Here is an 18,730-nt window from a genome sequence, read left to right as displayed (position 1 = left end):
TGATCTAAATCGACCCTCCTTCAGCTTAAACCCATTACCCCTTGTCCTGTCACTACACTCCCTGATAAACAGTCCCTCTCCAGCTTTCCTGTAGGCCCCTTCAGGTGCTGGAAGGTTTCATGGGAAGCCGATGCTGACGGCGGGCCGGGAAGGGAAGTTAACAAAACAACAGCCCAGCGGCGGGGTCGGCAGGGGGCGGCGGCGGGAGCCCCTCGCCATGGCAACGGCACCGGGCGATGGAAGCAGCGGCGGGGCAGCGGCAGGGCCCGGCCGTCTCTGCTCCCGCCTGCCCCGGCGCCAGGGCGCAGTCCCTCACCGGTTCGGGCCGCCGCTGCCGCGACGGGCCGGGGCAGCCCCTGGCCCCGCCAGAGAGCGGCAAGGAAATGCAGGTGCGGCGGGGGGGGGCAGCGCTGCGGGGCCGGCCCGGCCGGCTGTGGCAAACAAACCCACAAAAAAACTCAAGCGGGAAAGAGAGCGCGGCCGTGGCCCGGCACCCCGGGGCAGGCCGCACCGGCGCCCGCTCCCCTCGGAGCCCTCCCGGCGGCTCCGCCCTGCCCTTCTGCCGGCCCGGCCGGCCGAGAGCCTGGGAGAGGCGGCTGCGGTGTCTGAGGGCGGCCTGGGAGGGGGGAATTCGTGTTTAGGGGAGGTCGTGCGGGTGGAACGAATTTCCTAGCGTTTGGAGTCTACGTGGAAAATGAAGTTTTAGAGCGGCTCTTTCTTTGGTCACTTTTTCCCCCTAAGATTTTTGTGGGACGAGGCGTCCCGCAAGGAACCGCGTTCAGAGGTCGTTGCACGTATGTACTTGTTTTGCATGGCACGGCGGTTTCTGGTTATCTCTGTTTTTCTGGGATGCCTACATAGGTTTGATAAAAGAAGATGATGAGGAGTAATTTCCCCTGTCGCCTCCTCTGAGAAGGTATTTTTAGCTGGGATGAAATTCACCAACTTCTGGTGTTCATAACAAAATATGTGTTGTATCTTTATTTGGAGGGCAGCTGTTTCTCATGTTAATTACTTATCTTGTGGCAAGACCTGAGGTATGAAAACACTTAAGGTTCTTCTTCCCATAGCAGTGGCAGAGGATGCTCTTGAGACCCGCCGTAGAAGAAGAGGAATAACATAACGTGCACTGACAAATCCTCTTTCCTGCTTCACACTGGAAGTCTGTTGCTTTCAGCTCTACTCTGATAATTATTTTATTACGAGTTTTGTTGAGTCAAAATGCACTTTTTCAACACTTAATGAAACTATTTGCTTGTAAACTATTTGTTTTCCCTTTTTTTGTCCTCAATGTACCTAAAAGCAAGAAAGCAGTGTCGGCTTTTACTATGAATGGACTTGATTACCTTTTTCCTGGAAGGAGCATGTAGTTAGTAGATCCTAGGGATGGATGGATTCCATGAGATTTCCATGACGTTAAAGCAATACAAATGCACCTCACTCTTAACTTTTGCGGTTGTTTCCAGGATACATCCCAAAACCACTTTGGGCTCAACAAGTTATTGCGTCTATCTCTTGTAAGAGTAACTTGTTTACCACGAGGCTTGTCCTTCTGAAACATGAAACTTTCAAGTCAAGAGAATCAGCCTGATGCTGTGGTAAATTCATCTAGAATATCCTAAGCTTTCATAAAAAGACATTGGTTTATAAGAGATTAATGAAGAAAATAGAATTAATTAGTTGATATGTGGAGCTAAGGATAAAAATGAAGCCATTATGACTTTATTACCATTCATTTAAATTTTGATCACAGCATTATTCAGTTGAGAACTTGATTGCTTCCTTTTCCTTTCATAGATGTGTGACTGTGAGATTAAATAGTCAGAACTTTTTTTTTTTTAAAGTGTATAGTTTGATTATATTTGTCATTTAACACCTTCGTGGGCTGGAAACTTTTCCTCTTGTGCAACTTGGGAATTAAGTCCATCGTGGTAAGTATATGTGTCTTGTTTTGTCTCTTTTCTGGAAAGTGACTTGATGATGTAACTTCCCAGTGACCAAAAGATCCTCCTAAGTTTTAGCAGCCTATATTTTGCAGTGAATAGGGTGGAGGAAGGTAGAGATGAAGGAGGATTCCTTCCACGCTTGAGCAATTCACAGTGTAACCACAGAGGACAAGAAAGCAGTGTTACTCTTGTGCAGGAAGACCTGCCTTAATGGGAGTTTTTATTAAGCAAACCAACATAATAATTGTTAACTTTTTTACTTGTACCTTAAATTTGGAGATGTTCAGGCACCATATGTGGAAAGAAAGATTCCTTTTCCACTGCCTCCCCAGTGGATGTACAGTGGATTTGTAAAATAATAATGGGAGATGTAATGAACACCTCTCTGGTATTGGCACTTTCCCAGGAAAACAAAATTAGGACACTAAGAATTGTTCAATACCCGGTGTAGTGTAAACAGGGGGAAGCATTTGATGTACGACTGAAAATAAGGGAAAATGTTTAAGACCATGACAACTGTTTGGCAATAACTTTATTGAAAGAAATAAAATCTTCTCCTTCCTAATAAAAGATAAAATTTCAGCCTAATTCTATATGCCATAATTTTGGTATTGTCCTGATAGGAAATGATCCCTAAACTTTATTTGTATTTCTGTTCTGAAACAAACAAAATAGAGAAGAGGCCATGGGTTCAGTATCTGCCAGAGGCAGGTTGCTGTGAGTCACTGAATTCACGTACGCGTGTTACAGCGGTTATAACCCAGCAAGTCATTGCTAAGAAAAATCCTGCGTTCAGCAATGTACATCGAAATGAACAGGAGCAGAAAGCTGCATAATTTGTGTCTTTCTGAGGAAGCATGCAAAGTTGTGAGGAGAGATGGTTTAAGATGTGGGAACTGGAAAGAAAAAGTGGATGAAAAGATGAAGAAGAGAGACATTTTCTGACTTTACTGCTTGTATTCTTTTTGAGCAATGATTGGATATCTTTGATCAGATTAAAAAACAAACTATTGGATACAGTTACTAAATGTGAAAGCAGCAGTTTGCATGGGACAGCTGTTCCTTTGGTATAAGATGGCTGAAGTAATCTTAACAATGGCTAATGATAGCTAACCTGCTGGAAGACAGGAAAAGCTGCTTTTTGTGTTCATCATCAGTAGGATACTGGGATAGGATACAAGAAGTTAAAAGAATGCACAGCAATGGAAAGAGGAACCGATGCAGTAGCATAAGAACTAGGGGTAGATTTTGTTAATTTTCTAACAGGCATTTCTAATCAAAAGAAAACAAAAAGCCAAGTATGCTGTCTTGTTAGGAAGGTGGTGACAGTTGAGCAATATATCAATATGGATTGCATTTGCTAAATATAATTGGGCAAAGCATGACATAAGATGTTTGTATGGGTAAGAAGGATTCTTCTTAGTCACAATTGTGCTGTGACTGATTAAAATAATGTCACAGGTCCCTAGTGATTTCAGTTTTCAGTAGCCAGATAATGTATTTGTAAATGCTTAGTAGACACAGGACTTATTTCCAAAGAACTGTGACTGGTAATGAAGGAGTATGTCATCATTGAATATTCAGAGGATTTACAAGTAGGGAAGACCTTGTGTCGCTTAATCTAGATCAGACAATGTGTTGTACTCCAAGTATTGATATCAAGAATGATAACACTCCATGACAAATAACAGGCACGTACCACAGAAGCAGAAAGAGGTTTAATAAGGCCGGCAGCTACAGGGTATCTTGCATCTTATCCAGCCTCCTCCACTCCGAATGTGAAGGGGAGAGATGGGCAGCCGAGGAAGCAGCCCTCACGCGGCTCCGGTTGCTCAGCAACAATTCCAGCTTTCTACCGTGTGTCTGTGTGTGGACGTACGTACACATACGCAGGCAGTAGCAGTGGTGCTGTTTCCAGAAAGGTCTCGTTTATCACCAAGAAGTTCCTCTCTGGCACAGTTGGAAGGTGTGCCACGTAGGCATGGGGTGCCCACGTACAGCCCTGAAAGCCCAGGAAAACTTCTAGCTTTGTGTTATTGCCACTTCTGTGGAGTTGAATAGTTTTGGCGTTTGTTTATGTAATTTTGAAATTTGTAATGCCAAACTTACGTAAAGGGTTGTTGACAAATACAGTTCTGTTTCTGTTCCAAGGTTTCTGAGTAGATTTTTAAAATACCTGAAAGGTGTTGGGGCGAGGACCTAGGGAAGAACAGTGGGGCAGGGGACAGTGCTGGATGTCTTCTGGCTCCGTGGGGTCAGACTACTGATGCTGAAGGGCTGCAGCTGGTCCAGTTTAACTGCACAACAAGCCCAGGCACGGTAACACCAACAGTTCTGGGAAATAACAGCATGGCTCGCTCACATGCTGTTGTGTTTCTGGGATACCAAGTGGATCGAAGGGTATTAGGATTAACGGATTAAAAGTGAACAAAAAGGCTAAATGCAGAGAAAGGCACTTGGTATTACTTACGTCTTCTAGGCTAAAGAAGGGCAGGCTGAGTTACAGAAGATTTCTTGGGGGCTCTTTCAGGACAAAAAAATACAACCCCTCTTTATTTCCTGAATATTTTGGGTACAGCTTTGCCCTTAAGTACTTACTCCATTTGTACTCAAACGAGTTGTCCATTGGAGCTGTCTTTCCTGCGTGGCTGAAGAGACAGAAGGGAGGTGCCCTCTGTGAAGGTGTTGGAGGTGTTCAGGACTCCTAGACAAGCTGAAGACATTGCTAAAGTATCATGATGAAAAATAATATATCAGTATGTGGTATAAAGAATATTAGAAACTTCAGTTTCCTGAAGCAATAAATCCTTCATGATATTGAATGTTGAGTTCTGTCTTCTAATCCATATACCACAACAGTTTTTCTCTCATGGTTCCCATACTGTTGTTCCTGTGCCTTGCACCCATCAACCCAATAGAGTTGTTCTGGCAGATTGAAGAATGGTCTAAACTGCAATTTTTAGAGTAACTTAAATGATTTTACTTTTATTAGCAGAACACAGGAGAAGCTGAAATATGTGACTTGAACCGTAGCATATTGGGTAATAATTTATTAAAAAAAATAATGCACTGAGTTTTTTCATAGCGCAGATGAACACAGCAAATTTGAAGAACCATCAGACTTTTACTATAGGAAAAAAGTGCTTTATTTAGCAGATAACAGTGGGTGGAGTATGCAAGCTACAACTGTTAAGGGAGAGCATAAATTGAATGTGTGATCAGGTGCCAGAAGCTGGAAGGAATAAGGTGCAGTTTCAATTTCACCACCAATGAATAACTAAAAATTTATATACCAAAACTATTTTACATCTCCAACATGGGGAAAATAACACAAATTCTGCCTTTTATGAAGTTTATTTGGCACATTTTAAGACAGGAAAATGTGGAAGTCAGGATTTCGCATGAGTATTTCTGAAGATGACTAGTTTGAAAAGGAAATAAAACTCAACTTCTTCCTGCTCTGAATTGTTTTCTGTTTTCAAAGTCTTTGACCCTTTCAAGAGAAATGCATAAGTGTGGTGAATTGTTTATTACTATAAATTACGTCAAGAAACACAGAACTCCTCTGAATTAAATCATTGCATTTACTCTTTTTAAAATTTTCTATAAATTTTTAGAGTGTTGTACAAAGGATGTACAAGCAAGAAGTTCATATCCGCAAGGATTTATTAGCAGGATTTGTAGCTGATGACATACATTGCCTCTAGTGGTGCAGATATTTTTTTGGGGGGGAATAAACAACAACAGAAGGGTGGGAGAGTGAGGGGGAGGGAGAGAGTGTGTTCTTCCCTTGGGTCAGGTAGAGCAGTGTCCTGGTTTTGGCTGATGGGTCCCAGCTGAGCACCTTCTTCTGCTGGCCTGTCTGTGCCTCCAGTGCAGCATGTGGCAATGATGAAGATGAGGCTGATGATTACTCTCTGCCCTGCCGTTCCTTGGGACCTGTTTGAACTCCCTAGACAATGTTACTGCTGATTGGAGTATGCTAATCAAATGCGAATGTTGCATGTTTGTGGTTGAATGTCTGTGTACGTATGTCATCCAGTACTATTTATCAAGCATCTCTGTGACTATTTTCTACTTTGTTATGCATTATGGTTATGCATTTGGTTTTCTCCAATGTAAACTAAAATCTTGAAATACAAAAGGCAAAGAAAGGAGAAAGCGAGGAAGGGTGATCCTTACGCTGGTGGGAATGGTTTCCCATAAGAAGCACCATAACAGCAATGTTGGGGTTTGCAGGTGTGAGGCCCATGGCAATAACAGCACAAGAGCAGTAAAGGAGGAGGAAAAAAAAAAACCCCAAAACTTGCTACAAAGGCTCTGGAAAACAGCACCTAGCAGTTTGGGTACAAGGTTACAAAGCTGCAAGCATGTAGGCCTTGAGCATTAATGAGATGAAAGCACCTACAGGCACCATGCAGCAAGAGGTTTTTAGATTTGTTGACATTTAAAAGCTGAAGTTTAAATCTACTGAAATACATCAATGGATTGTTACAGCCTTAAGAGAAAGGTGAGCTTCACTTTATGTGTGGTGGGGTTATTGTATCTCCCTCCCAGACAATGGCAACTCTGGACAATTATTTAACTGTGTTGGAGAGGGAACTCCTGTTAAAAGCGGAGGAGCTGGGGTTTCGTGAGTGTTGGTTTAGCTGCCTGCAGACAATGCAGTAACTTCAGGGAAAAGCTTTTGGAGTCTTACTTTGTTTTCTCAGGAGCGCTGTTATAAGAGTATTCAATTAAGAGAGTCCTTTTAAAGTTTGAGGAAAATGTGAATAATGGGACTTAACATTTAACTTCCCCCTGCCCTGAATTGCTGCATAGCAGTCATAGGAACAGACTCAGAAAAGGCACTGGAAGTGCTAAGTAAAAGAGGAATCTTGATACAATGGTGTGTTAGGGAACAGCTTCTAAGGTGCAGTTAAAATAGTAATCTAAATCTTTGGTTAATCAATATATAAACTTCCACAGGCTTAGAGCAAGAAGTGCCTTCTTAGAAGATGACTGGTTTCAGAAAGAACCAAAGACAAAAATTTCACCGAGCAGAGGATGGAGGGGGGGGGGAAGAATTACACTGCAGAAAAGAAATACGAATCTATGGCCTGTGATTATTACCTTTTTATTTCTCCAGAGGAAAGGTGTGAAAGCAGACACTACTATGTTGGCTGGTTGGTAAGTGTTATGATTTTCATGCCATAGCTGCTACTACTAAAACTTGCCAAGAGGGTGCTTTTTGTTATTAGTTGAAGAACTGGGTAACTTAGATTAAATATACCTAGTTGTTACAGTTCTATTGCATTGAATTTTTCTCAAATTGTATGGAAATGAATAGATAAAAGTTGCATTAAATGGAATCTTGGTTGGTGGTAAATAACTCCAAATGTATAGACTGAAAAATGAGTAAGACTTTCCTAAAGTCTACTTGGAAGTAAATGTTAGTTAAGATAGTCATAACCTCATTAAATAAAACCCCCCACTCCCCCCCCATGACTTTCTACATTTTGAAATGTATGTGTTGAAAGAGTTAATTTCCTTTAATTGTGCATGTATTAGTAAATTATGGGGAGGGAGAGGAAACAAGGAAGATACTTACTTGCAATGTTTTCAAACTAAAGACTTACATGAGCTAGTAATGCAGCTGAACAAATAGCTCTTTCTGAGTTACTGTGGAAGAATTGCCATGAAACTTCTATTTTTAGCTAATGCATATAGCTCTTTTCAAAGATGGACTGGTAGGCCCATCTCAAACTATTATTAGTAGGAATGATCCACAGGGCAGCTGGAGGTTTAAGTAACTTCCAAGTGACTGGAAAGAAAACACCAAGCTCAGCATAGCTTACTGGACTGTTTTAATTGAATGTTTTGCTTATAATGGAGTGATAGAGTGCAATGTAAATGCCTTTTTCTTGAACTCTGTAATGGTATAGATATGCTGCGCGCAGGTTATTTGCATCCTGATTGCTGTATGGTTTACGGTTGGACTTGATGATCTTAGAGGTCTTTTCCAACCTAAATGATTCCCATTCTATAACTTACCCCATATGAGTACAGCATGTCTTAGCTGCATAGCTAGCATCTGTATCTGCAGCATCAGATGCGATTTTTGCATGACCCATAGGCCAGATGAGTTACTCTTGTGAGCTCAGTACAGCTGTGTGTGGAGTTTTAAGAAGTTTTGGAGCAATTTAGTTCAGTTGTGTCTGAACAACCGTAATAGCTGTTGATGGCAGTACAAAAGTAAAGCTAAACACGTGTAGGGAAAAAGCCTGAATTCAGCACAAGTAATCAAAAACTTCAAAATGTTAATACTACTTATTAGAAGGGACATAGAAATTCCATCACTGGAACCATTTTACTTGCCTCTGTGTGGATCCAGCTACGCTTCTGGTGCTGGCAACTAAGCCTAAGATAGATTTGGGCCATGGAGCAACTTGCAGGGCCTGAACCAGATGGTTTTGTGTGATTGCCATTAATAGACCAAAATGTGAGTTTTTAATTGATAAGCCTTTTTGTTGATTATTCCATGGAAAACAGATTCTCCAAATGGACACTCTGTTATTAATACTAACCTACCTAGAAACATCCCAGGTTAGTACAATCAAGCTTTTATTTATTGATTTACTTATTATGTTAGGTGGTTTGCATATTAGCAAAAAATCAGGTGTGAATCTTTAAAGCTTATGCTGCTGAATCCCCTTCCAGGTAAAGTAAATAAAGAGCAGTAGAACAGAAAATACGAACCACTACATCACTGTCTTCACTCAAAAGGGTAACAAAGCAGCCTGTAGGGAGCAGTTAATACCTATGAGAGTATTTTCTACCTCAAAAAGAGATAAAATGACACAAATAGTCAGTTTGCCCAGCTTGCCACGGTGATCTGGCAAATTTATGTCAATTATATCTTGACAGGCTGCATCAGTAGAGGAAGCTATCATCCTCCCAAATTTAATGGCAACAATCTGGAAGTTAAGTCTATTTATTATGGGATATACGCTAATCTGTACAAATACATTTTTTGATCTTTATAGCGTTAACTTCAGCAAAAAAGTTGCGTTTTTCACAAATTTGTATTTCCTCATCTAATTTACCTGAAATGGAAATGTTGTAAATTTAGACACTTGTCTCTTGGAATCTTCTATATTTGTTAGACTTGGTGTTGTCTTAGACTTAATGAAAGAGAGAAGTTTTAACTAGTGATCCAATGGTAAGTCTTGGAGACCCTTCTCGGATGATGATGAGGACTCGCATTCCACAATGCAGCATGCTCAAGAGCTACAAAAGGTGGCTAATGTTGTTTAGACTGTAAAATATTTGAAAAGTTGCGGAACAGAGGTATGATGCAAAACAAAGCTGTAACAGTTCTTCAGCTCTTGACTGTAAAGTTGATGCGCTGTTTCTCTGGACAGCTCTGAAAGGCCTTGAAAACAGAAAAGCAAAAGCAACGTTTCTGTAAGGCACAATTGTTCAGGTTGGCACGGCCTGTTTAGAGCCTATTGGAGAGTCCGTAACTTCCAAACATGAAGCAGATGGAATGGAAACACTGCTTGGCTTAGCACTGCATGCTACACAGGTAATTAGCAACTCTTTACAAGAAAAATAATATTTGTGTTTTTTCTTGAAGCTAAATGCTTCATTTACTGTACTGATATTCTGCAGATAAGAGAAAGGAAATGTTTCATGGCTTTCTAGAAAATATACAGCAACATCTTCTATTAGCATCAAATTGTTAACCCCACATGGCGTAAGATAATGCAGTCTTTCGAAATGCGATATCACAACTTCAGCTGTTGTTCTGATTAAGAGGTTGAAGTTTTAGTTCTAGGATGGATAAGGATTACAACCTTTATTATGATATACTAACTTGTCTGCAGGATAATGTGCGTCTCAGAGTGAGATGGTCAATTCTTACAGTGAAATAGTGATGAATAGTGTGTCTAAAGGAGGTTCCTGCAGAAAGAAAGTAAGCTTAGACTGTATTAGGAATAGAGGCGTATCTTTCAGGTGCTGTATAATGTAGCAATCACTGATACAGTAATTCTCAACATAAATTTTGCCATCTTGGTCCAACTTGTATAGTACTTATCACTGTACAGATTACAGACAGGTTCATGCAATGTTCATTTTTTCTTCTTATTGCTGAACTCTTATCACAGTAGTTGAAATAAACCTAATTTTCACCCCCTCCTGGAGCAGGAGTCCTCAGGGATTGCAAAGTAATGGTGTACCTCTAAATGTTGGTGTAAAGATTAAGGTAACTGTACTGAGACCGCTTGATGAATACAAGAATTCAATGTTTGGATTTCAACACTGTCATTCCTTCTTAGACAATCTGGATAGTCATAACACCACATATTAATCCTACCTCCATGCTTGTGAACATGGAACACAGCAGATGTTTACAACCAATTAAAAATAATATTTTCTTAAATGCCTTCTGACGTGGAAATATTTGCCTTGACTTTTGGAGGTTTTGCTGTCTTAATAGTGAAGAAAACACCAATTCAATAGAAAAATGAATGGGTGTTTGTAATACAGAACATGTAGTCTGACGAGAGATGATATAATTGCACTCAATGCTAGTGCATTTGTACTGAGCTAAGTGGACAGATTGCTTCTTGCTCCATCAAGAGACATAACCAAGCTGCAGGAAATTATCTGTGAAAGGTCTGTATCTAATGCAAATGGCCAAAGTCTGGGGACTTCAGTATCAAGCAAAAGCACTCAAGATGCTATAAAATGTACATGTGACTATGCAGCCTTTTTACAGCCAGCTAATTACCAGAGATCAGCTTATTAAAAGTAATCTTGTGATGGTTTTGAAATCAAATGTATGAATATGTCTTTTCTTCATCTAGATATGAAAAGCCTTGCAGAACAATTAAGATAGAAAACACATCCCCCCACTCTTCCAATATTATCTGTTCCAGGACTTATGTCCTCTGTTGTGATTGCTGGCAAGCTTCTTACATCACTATTTCTTTGAAAAGTTTCTATCTTGGCTATTTCTGCCGTTGCAGAATTCTGATTTAGCAGCTTCTAGTAGCTGCATAGATAGCAAATGGTAAGGCAGAACCAGGTACTTTGTTGATTCAAGCATGACAGGGTTGTGGTTGGTGGTTTTTTTTTTTGTTTTTGTTTTTTTTTTTTAAATCTGGAGGCAGTTACTAATAAGATAACAGTGTGACCCACTGAGGCAGTAAAAGAGCATAACTTGGAATCTTGAATGGATTGAACGGGTTAGTTGCAGTTCTGGAAAGGTAGGTCAGAGCACAAGCCTGATTTGTTATAAACCCTCATATTTGATGGCCGACATGCTTTCAGTGTCGCTGTTTGGATCTGGTGTTCTGGTAGTGCTAGTTACCCTGCTGTGCAGGCATGACTGCTTGTACTAAGAATAGACATAATGTTAGGCCCTTTGTAAAACAGGTGAGTGAATCCCTGTCTTAAGGGTCAAAAGGAACGTCAGCTGCATTTTTACTGTGAAGTATACATAGTGATCGGGAGGCATGGTTAACTTGCTCAGTATGAATTCAAACCCTTGAAGTCTGTGATAGAATACCTGCAGTGCAGCATTTTAGCAGGCAGGTGGCTTGGATTTCTTGCATGGAACTGCAAGAATTGGGATTTTTTTCCTTGGACAGGGGACTTAACTGCAGTTTGATGAAACACCAACACAACACATAGGCAACTGGAAAGGAAGTTAAGCTGTGTTCTAATTTAGGTCTCGCAGGGATGTGACAGTTTTCAAGTCAATTTATGTTTCGACTAGTATTTCTTTACTAATATGTAGAGATATTTGGCCATAGTAGGCTCGATCGTTTCATTGTAAAGGGAGTGGTAATAACACTAAACCAAAGCAAGGGTTTATATCTAACTGGAGCTAAAGAACAACTTAAACTTCATGACTGCTCTGAGTAAGCTTTGGGTTAATATGCAATATGACATGGGATGTATTCCCTTTTGACAGTACAGAAAGAAAACAGCCATTTAGCCTGCCCTGCTGACTGCTGAGACGATGGTTCTGAGCCAGACTCTGCATTTGTCTAAGAAAAACAACACACCAGTGAAATCTCTTAAGAACTGCTCCTTGAACTTTTGAGGTATAAATTAGCACCAATTAATGAAAAACTATGGGGTTGGATGAGTGTGAATCTTTTGAGTTTAGAGTTCACTTTTAAAATCCATCACTTAATACTAAAGGAGTTCTGATTTAATCATAAAAATGCTGAATTCAAAAATATGCTGCCAAGTTAATGAATAAAAATACCCTACCTGAGCTTCCTGGTGGGGTCTGCAGGGAAGAAAAACTTTATTTCTAAGGTTAAATGAGCAAACAGGTAATTAGTCCATGAACTGTTATTACAGCGATGCTTTGTTTGCCATGCGTTAACTTGTAAAGAAAATCTTTTAATTGTTTAACGCTAGACAACAGCTACTGAATACCATCGTTTGCTCTTTCATTGCAGATGGTATCAGTGTTGTCTCTGTCACAGGAACCTGTGAGCTACTTTGCTGTAGGAATGGCTGGGGTGTATGTTACATATATACGTATCAAATATTGTCTGTTAGAGATTTTTCTAACTATAACCAACGACTTGCTGTATCCCCTTTTTTGACATAGACTACCAGGAACTTTTGCAGTGACAGAGAAAAGTAGGTGCCACTGCATTTATATTTGAAATGTAATCTATGGTAGTTTGAAAAGTCCTCAAGCCTGAATTGTTAATTTGTAAACATTACTTCCAAGGGAAGTAATCCTCAAGAACTCTTCTAAGAAGAGAAGTCCAAGTCTTGGATCCTTTTCCATAAGAAACCTTGGATTTGGCTACCTGTTTTATACTGAAGGCCTGTATTTCTGCTTCAGAAATGTGGGAATAAGAGGATAAGGAGTTCAGAGATGTTTTCCCTCTGAGGGAGCGGTATGAGGAAGAAAAGGGATAGAAACACATTCTCATGAAATGCTAACCAACTAATGAACCTTTATGTGGTAAACTGATCCAACTATGTGAACGTGAAGAATAGGTCCAAAATTTGGGGTTGGTTCCAGACCTCTGTTGAATGTATGCTTAACTGCTCCTCTCAAAGAAGAGAAGTCCAGACAAGCTAGGGAGGCTGTAGAGCTTCAGGATGAAGTTTTGCATTGAGACTGATGCTGTTTCACACTTTATTGAAACCAGAGAGGATGGTTTACGTCTTGCAGTTTCCTTGTCCCAGGCCTAGTAGTTGTGTGATGGTGGAGTAAACATGTTCAGTGAGTGAGATAAGATGATGAAGAAAAATCTTGCCTTTTTTGCTAGTTATTATTTAAAAAGTGAGCAGTTGTCTGCCAGTTGTCTACCTTATTTCTTAGCGGACAGTCTGGGGCCTGGTTTTCAGTTCATGCGATGTCCTGTATCTGTTAACAAGCCCTTTTCCAGGATGATCACTAATTTCTCAATGTTAGCCAGTTGCTTACTAAGGTAGAAGTAGACTTCCTGGTTGTAACGATCAGCTCAGAGACCATCAGTTTATATGTGAAATCAGGATTAGCGTTGTTCTTGTTCCATTTGCCTACACTGAATATTCATACACAGAGAACCTTCCAAGACTGAGCAACTATAATTCTTTGCGGGCATCCTTGTTACCTTGAAAACTTAGTGATGTTTGTAGACTTTGTCACTCTCACGGCTTTTCCCTTTTCCACCTGACTATGTGCAGATGCCTGGAGATCTCCACTGTTGACCAGTTGCTGTAAGAATAACTATTCATTTTATAGCTATCCTCTCCTTACCAGTGTTTAATCATGTTCTTTATCTCTGAAGGGTCATTTCCCTTATGATTCTTCTAAAAGCATTTGACAATGGATCTTTTTGGAAAGCTTTTTGCAAATCAAGGTCACGTAGATCAATTTTCTTTACACTAATGCTTATTAACCCCTTTGGTGAACCTCAGCAGTTCATGATGAGTGTTTCTTTCACAAAAACCTTGCTGACTTTTCCTTGGGAAATTATTTGAGCTGCCCCTTAATTCTATTCTTTATTATATTCCCTGTTATTTTACCTAGTCAGGCTTCCTCATCAGTTGTTTCTTGTTCAGCTAGCCCTGAAAGCGTGCATTTTACAAGTCAGTGACCAGTCCTCTGATATTGATGCAGAGTACATGTCACATTAAGCGGTTTTGCTCTTTTGTCTTCGAGTTCCTTTAGAATTTTTCAGTGACTAGCCAACTGATGCATTACTTACCATTGATTTTGTTTAAAATTTTTTTTTTGTCAGCTTATAAACTCATCTTCTGAGCTTTAATTTGTTGCTATTTCAGTGGGAGGTTCATATGAAGGAAACATTGAAGTCTTCTGCAGCAAAATGTATACAAATTTAGTAATCTTCTACTATATTCATGCAATATTATGATTTTTTTAAAGACATTCTGAGAAGTTTCCTACTTCTGTGATGCACTGTGAAAGGAATATCATTGTCAGCACTTTGTATCTCTTATTAGCTGTTATTCAGACAGCTTCACCTTGCCTTACTGCATCTCTGTGTATGCTGTTGGGGTTTAATTAATCTGGATTTTTTCCATATGTTTGTTATTCCAGCTTTTTGGAGGATGCCTTCTTGCTTTTACTCTACTGTTTAGCTATGCTGGCGGACTTATGCTTTTTCTCAAGTCTTTCTTGGTAGAAGCTGTGCAGTTGCTCTGCGTTTCCAGTACGGTGTTCTTAAATAGTTTGCATGATGTTTGCAAGGATTCTGTTCTTTTGACTGCTTCTTTTTACCTCCTCACTTTTAGTGGTTCCTCAATTTGAAGTAGCATTCAAATGCATGGCATTTTTTTTTTAACTTTTGTTAGTGCTATGAGGTTGTTGAATTTATTTTATTTTCTCTAACGCTAACATTTTGAACCTGATATTGTGCCCTTTCAGAGACCAAGGTAGGAGTCACTTGCCCTCTTGCATTTTTTTTTTATGATAAACTTTCTATGACTGTTAATAATGTCTAAAAAATTTAGTATCAGCATCACAATCTGAGATGATATTTCCCTAGCGTACATGGGGACAGCTGAGATGTCTTGCTGATACTCTTCCCTGCCATGGGGGCCCCTTTCATCACTGTCAGCACGTCACAGTCAATACTTCCATCCTAATCAGACAGTCAGTGATACCATACGCTGTATCTGTCTTGACTGAAACTTTATTCCATTGGGCTCTGGTTGACTTGCTATGTTGTTTGAACAGCGAGCTCTTTTACAGTGTTTTCCATGTTTCCTGTATAGTAAACTAAATACTTTGCACAAGGTACCAATGATACCTTCCTCATGCTGAGTTTCTACTGCTGTTGTTATAGCAATGTCTTTGTTCAAAGATAGCACCCTAGTTCCCCCAGCTTTGTTTCTAGGACTTCTCCTGCTTAGGTGGAAGCAGGTATGCACTTGTTCTGTTTTTTCTATTTCCTTCCACCCTGTTCAAAGGGACAGTATCTGTTCCAGCCTTTTGCTATGGTTTGTGGTGTGGCCTAATAGTTTTTCCTCAGGCTAGGTTTAAAACCACTCCTCTGATCTTTTTTAATAGTAAAAGCCACAAAGTTTACCTTCCTTGTTTCTTCTAAAACCTTTCCTTTCATTTCAGGATTGTCCCTAGTTTCCAGTGAATCCGGATCTTGTTTCCCTTCTAGTCTTCAATCGCATGTTGAGATTTTATCACACTCTTTAATCTGCACTGCCGGGAAAAACTGAGCGGTGTTGGGGACGCTTGAAGAACCCGAGGCAGTGTATTTTTGCCTTTGATCCTTACTCCAACTGAAGCTGATGAGCACAATGTCCACCTAATTGGTACTGGAAAAGGGCAGAGAAGGTGTCAGATTCTGTAGTTCCTTAAAATGGAAAAATGTATTTCTTGCATAGTTACTTGAAGTGAAATTATCTGTCCTCGATATGTCAATGTCTCTTTGTTTGACAAGACCCACACATCCTGTCTGTCTTGGTAAAGAGAAGGCTGATTGTGTATCGAATATATTCAGTGTTTTATCTTTAAATTTTAGTTTCTTAGCAAAAAGGTAAGCAGAGCCTGGAGAACAGATATCTTGCCTAAAGCAGAGCAGGGAATTACAGTAGGACTTCCTACATGGTGTGTTAATTCTTTAAGTAGTACTATCTTTCACCATAAAAGGCTTGCTGGGCAGCAAGATGACATTTTTACAGGTTAAAATCTTGGTCGTATCTGTTACCTCATCAAAGAAGTAAGATGAAGAGAAGTTGTATTTTTTAGATATGAGGTTTTTTTTTTTTGTTCATTTGTTTGAACTGAGGTAAGACATTAGGTGGCTGACAAATTGTACACTCAGGTGTTTAAGACAAAAAGCATTTTTGGTAATGACAAGCAACCCAAATGTCTACTAGCATAGGAAATAACTAAATATGTTGAAGTTTTAGTTTTTCTCAGCAAAGCAGTTAAAAATCCTTGCTTTTATTAAAGTCTCAGTGTCGTTTGACTTTGAAAGCAGCTCAAGGTAAGAAAGTCCACTCGGCTTTGGTTGTTATTGCTGCAGTTGTATGAGAGAGAATGCAGCAGAACATGATATGCTTTTCTTTAAATTCCTCCACTTCTGTTCAGTGTAGATTTTCATCCGTGATTTGTAAGTGATCATCTCCATAAAGGACAATTTCAATTGCCAAATTTTATATAGACTGTATTTTGTAGTCTTGTGAAAACCAACATGAAAGTAATGTACACTGTCGGCTTTTAACCACTAGATGGTAGCTAACTACTGTCATTACCCATAGTAAAAGGCAACCTCGTTGCCGAAGCTGTTCAGTATAACACTATCAAAAAAAATAATCTTCTGACACAGTGAAATGAACTTTCATAATTCCTAAACTAATATGACAAATTAATATTTTCATCTAAATTGTTTATCTCTAATGCAGTTGATTGTGCACTTCATGGCTTTACTGACCTGCATAGTGGTGATTTACCCCAAATCTGACATAATGTCTTGTAGGGTGCTGAACATAGTCAAGGCTATCCAGAGACACATGACAGACTAAAATTATTCAATTATAATGCAAGATTGCATATCCTCCTTAATGTATATATTACATTATTAACAATAATGCAACTTCACCATGGATCTTATATTCCTGAAGCATCCGGGGAGGAAATGTATTCTTCAAATTACAGATCTGATTGTGGATCACCAATAAAATAAAGGATAAAAGAACAGGGTTTATTTTATTTTTAAAAGTTGATTTAAAAACTGCAAGAAAACTTTTTTTTTTGCAAATAGTAAAAAACTTTTTAAGTGTTAAATCTGGTACCGTCATCAAACAAGGAGTCCTTCTTACATTACTGATTACATGACCCTGCCTCGGCAAGAATTGTTCTGTTCAAAAACCTTTAAAATGGATCTGGTTTATTTGGCCCATTTACATAGCCATGATACACTATTCAAACTAATGCTCTTGTGGACATAAAGTACATTCCTAAAGCAATATTTTTATAGCTTTTTAATTTTTTTATAGTTTTGGCAGTTGTCAGCTATACCAGATTTGAGGCTGAGCATTATTTATTTTTGTGGTGTATAAGGCAAAGAAGCAGTATAGGTGATAAGAGTTTTGCGTATGGTTGCAGACCAAAAGGTTGCTGCTTGGTTTTCTGAGTTGTTGGTTGTATTAGTGGTGTGTTAAATTGGCCCTGCTGGAAGTCTGGCTTTTGACACGAGGACAATAGTGACCTGACAACAGCATTTAAGTACTGTCTCAACCACTTCATTATTTTCAGTTTTTCTTTTTAACACATAATGAGGTGGAAGATCACAGGGAGTTGCTTTCCATAAATGTTTCCAGGACTCTAACCAAGATCAGCCTGTTATCTAGTACTGTAAGTGCAGTCTACTTAAAAGATTCTGAGAGCTGACAGCTCTCAGAATATATTACAGCTGCAAAGTGGTTTTCGGTGTAAGTTAATAAGTTGTGATTATTTGATATTAACACATACATGGGTCCACTCCATGGGTTATATTATTCCCTGTCATGATTGCCAGTCATTTTAATTTTGCCAGCCTTTTAATTAATGTAAAAATGCTTCATTCCAAGTTACTTAAATGACTGAGATTTCTGGAGTTTGTTGAAGACTGTTTCTTTTTGTGGATGATAAATGAGCTGACAGAGATGCTCTGCTGGGCTTGCCACTCACAAACAAGAATGAACTAGTTGAAGACGTGGAGGTTGAGGGAAGTCTTGCCTGCAGTGATCAGGATCACAGAGATTGTGATCAGAGATCACTGTGGAGCTTAAAACCCTGAGAGAAGGGAGCAAGACAATCAGCAGGGTCACAACTTTAGGCCTCAGGACAGCAGATTTTTGACTTCTTCAGGAATGTGGTTGGCAGGATCCCATGAAGGACTGCCCTAGAGGGAAACAGGACAGAGGAAAACTGGTTGATCTGCAATACCATTGTCCTTGGAATGCAATGACGGGTCATTGAATGTGTAGAAGGAAGAGCAGGCCTTGCAGAAGGTCAGCATGGATGAACACAGAGACCCTGAGTTCAAACATGAACACAACTTCCATAGAAGGTAGAATTAGGGATGGGCCACCCAGGTGGAATATAGAGACAATGCCCAAATGTGCAGAGATAGAGTTAAGAAAGCTACAGCTCAGCTGGATTGCAAACTTGTGAGGAGGGTGAAGGGAAATGAGAATGGCAGCAAAAGAAAATGTGGGCCCACTGCTCAGTGGGACAGGAGACTAAGCAACAAAGAACATGGGAAAGGCTGAAGTATTCAGTGCCTTTTTTACCTCAGTTTTCACTA

General features: G+C 39.7%; 1 protein-coding gene across 1 annotated transcript in view; it reads left to right on the top strand.

The window, feature by feature from the left end:
- Nucleotides 1–236: 236 nt before the first annotated feature.
- Nucleotides 237–18,730, top strand: part of DNAH5 (dynein axonemal heavy chain 5) — a 152,280-nt gene continuing 133,786 nt past the window's right edge. Inside the window, exon 1 of the mRNA XM_075744824.1 lies at nt 237–389. Coding sequence (XP_075600939.1) covers nt 237–389 — 153 coding nt within the window. The remainder of the gene's footprint in view (nt 390–18,730) is intronic.

Source organism: Balearica regulorum, chromosome 2 (genome assembly GCF_011004875.1).
Source record: "Balearica regulorum gibbericeps isolate bBalReg1 chromosome 2, bBalReg1.pri, whole genome shotgun sequence".
In the NCBI taxonomy this organism is placed as follows: domain Eukaryota; kingdom Metazoa; phylum Chordata; class Aves; order Gruiformes; family Gruidae; genus Balearica; species Balearica regulorum.
Note: the sequence above shows the minus strand (reverse complement) of the source record. Positions and strands in the feature narration are given on the sequence as shown.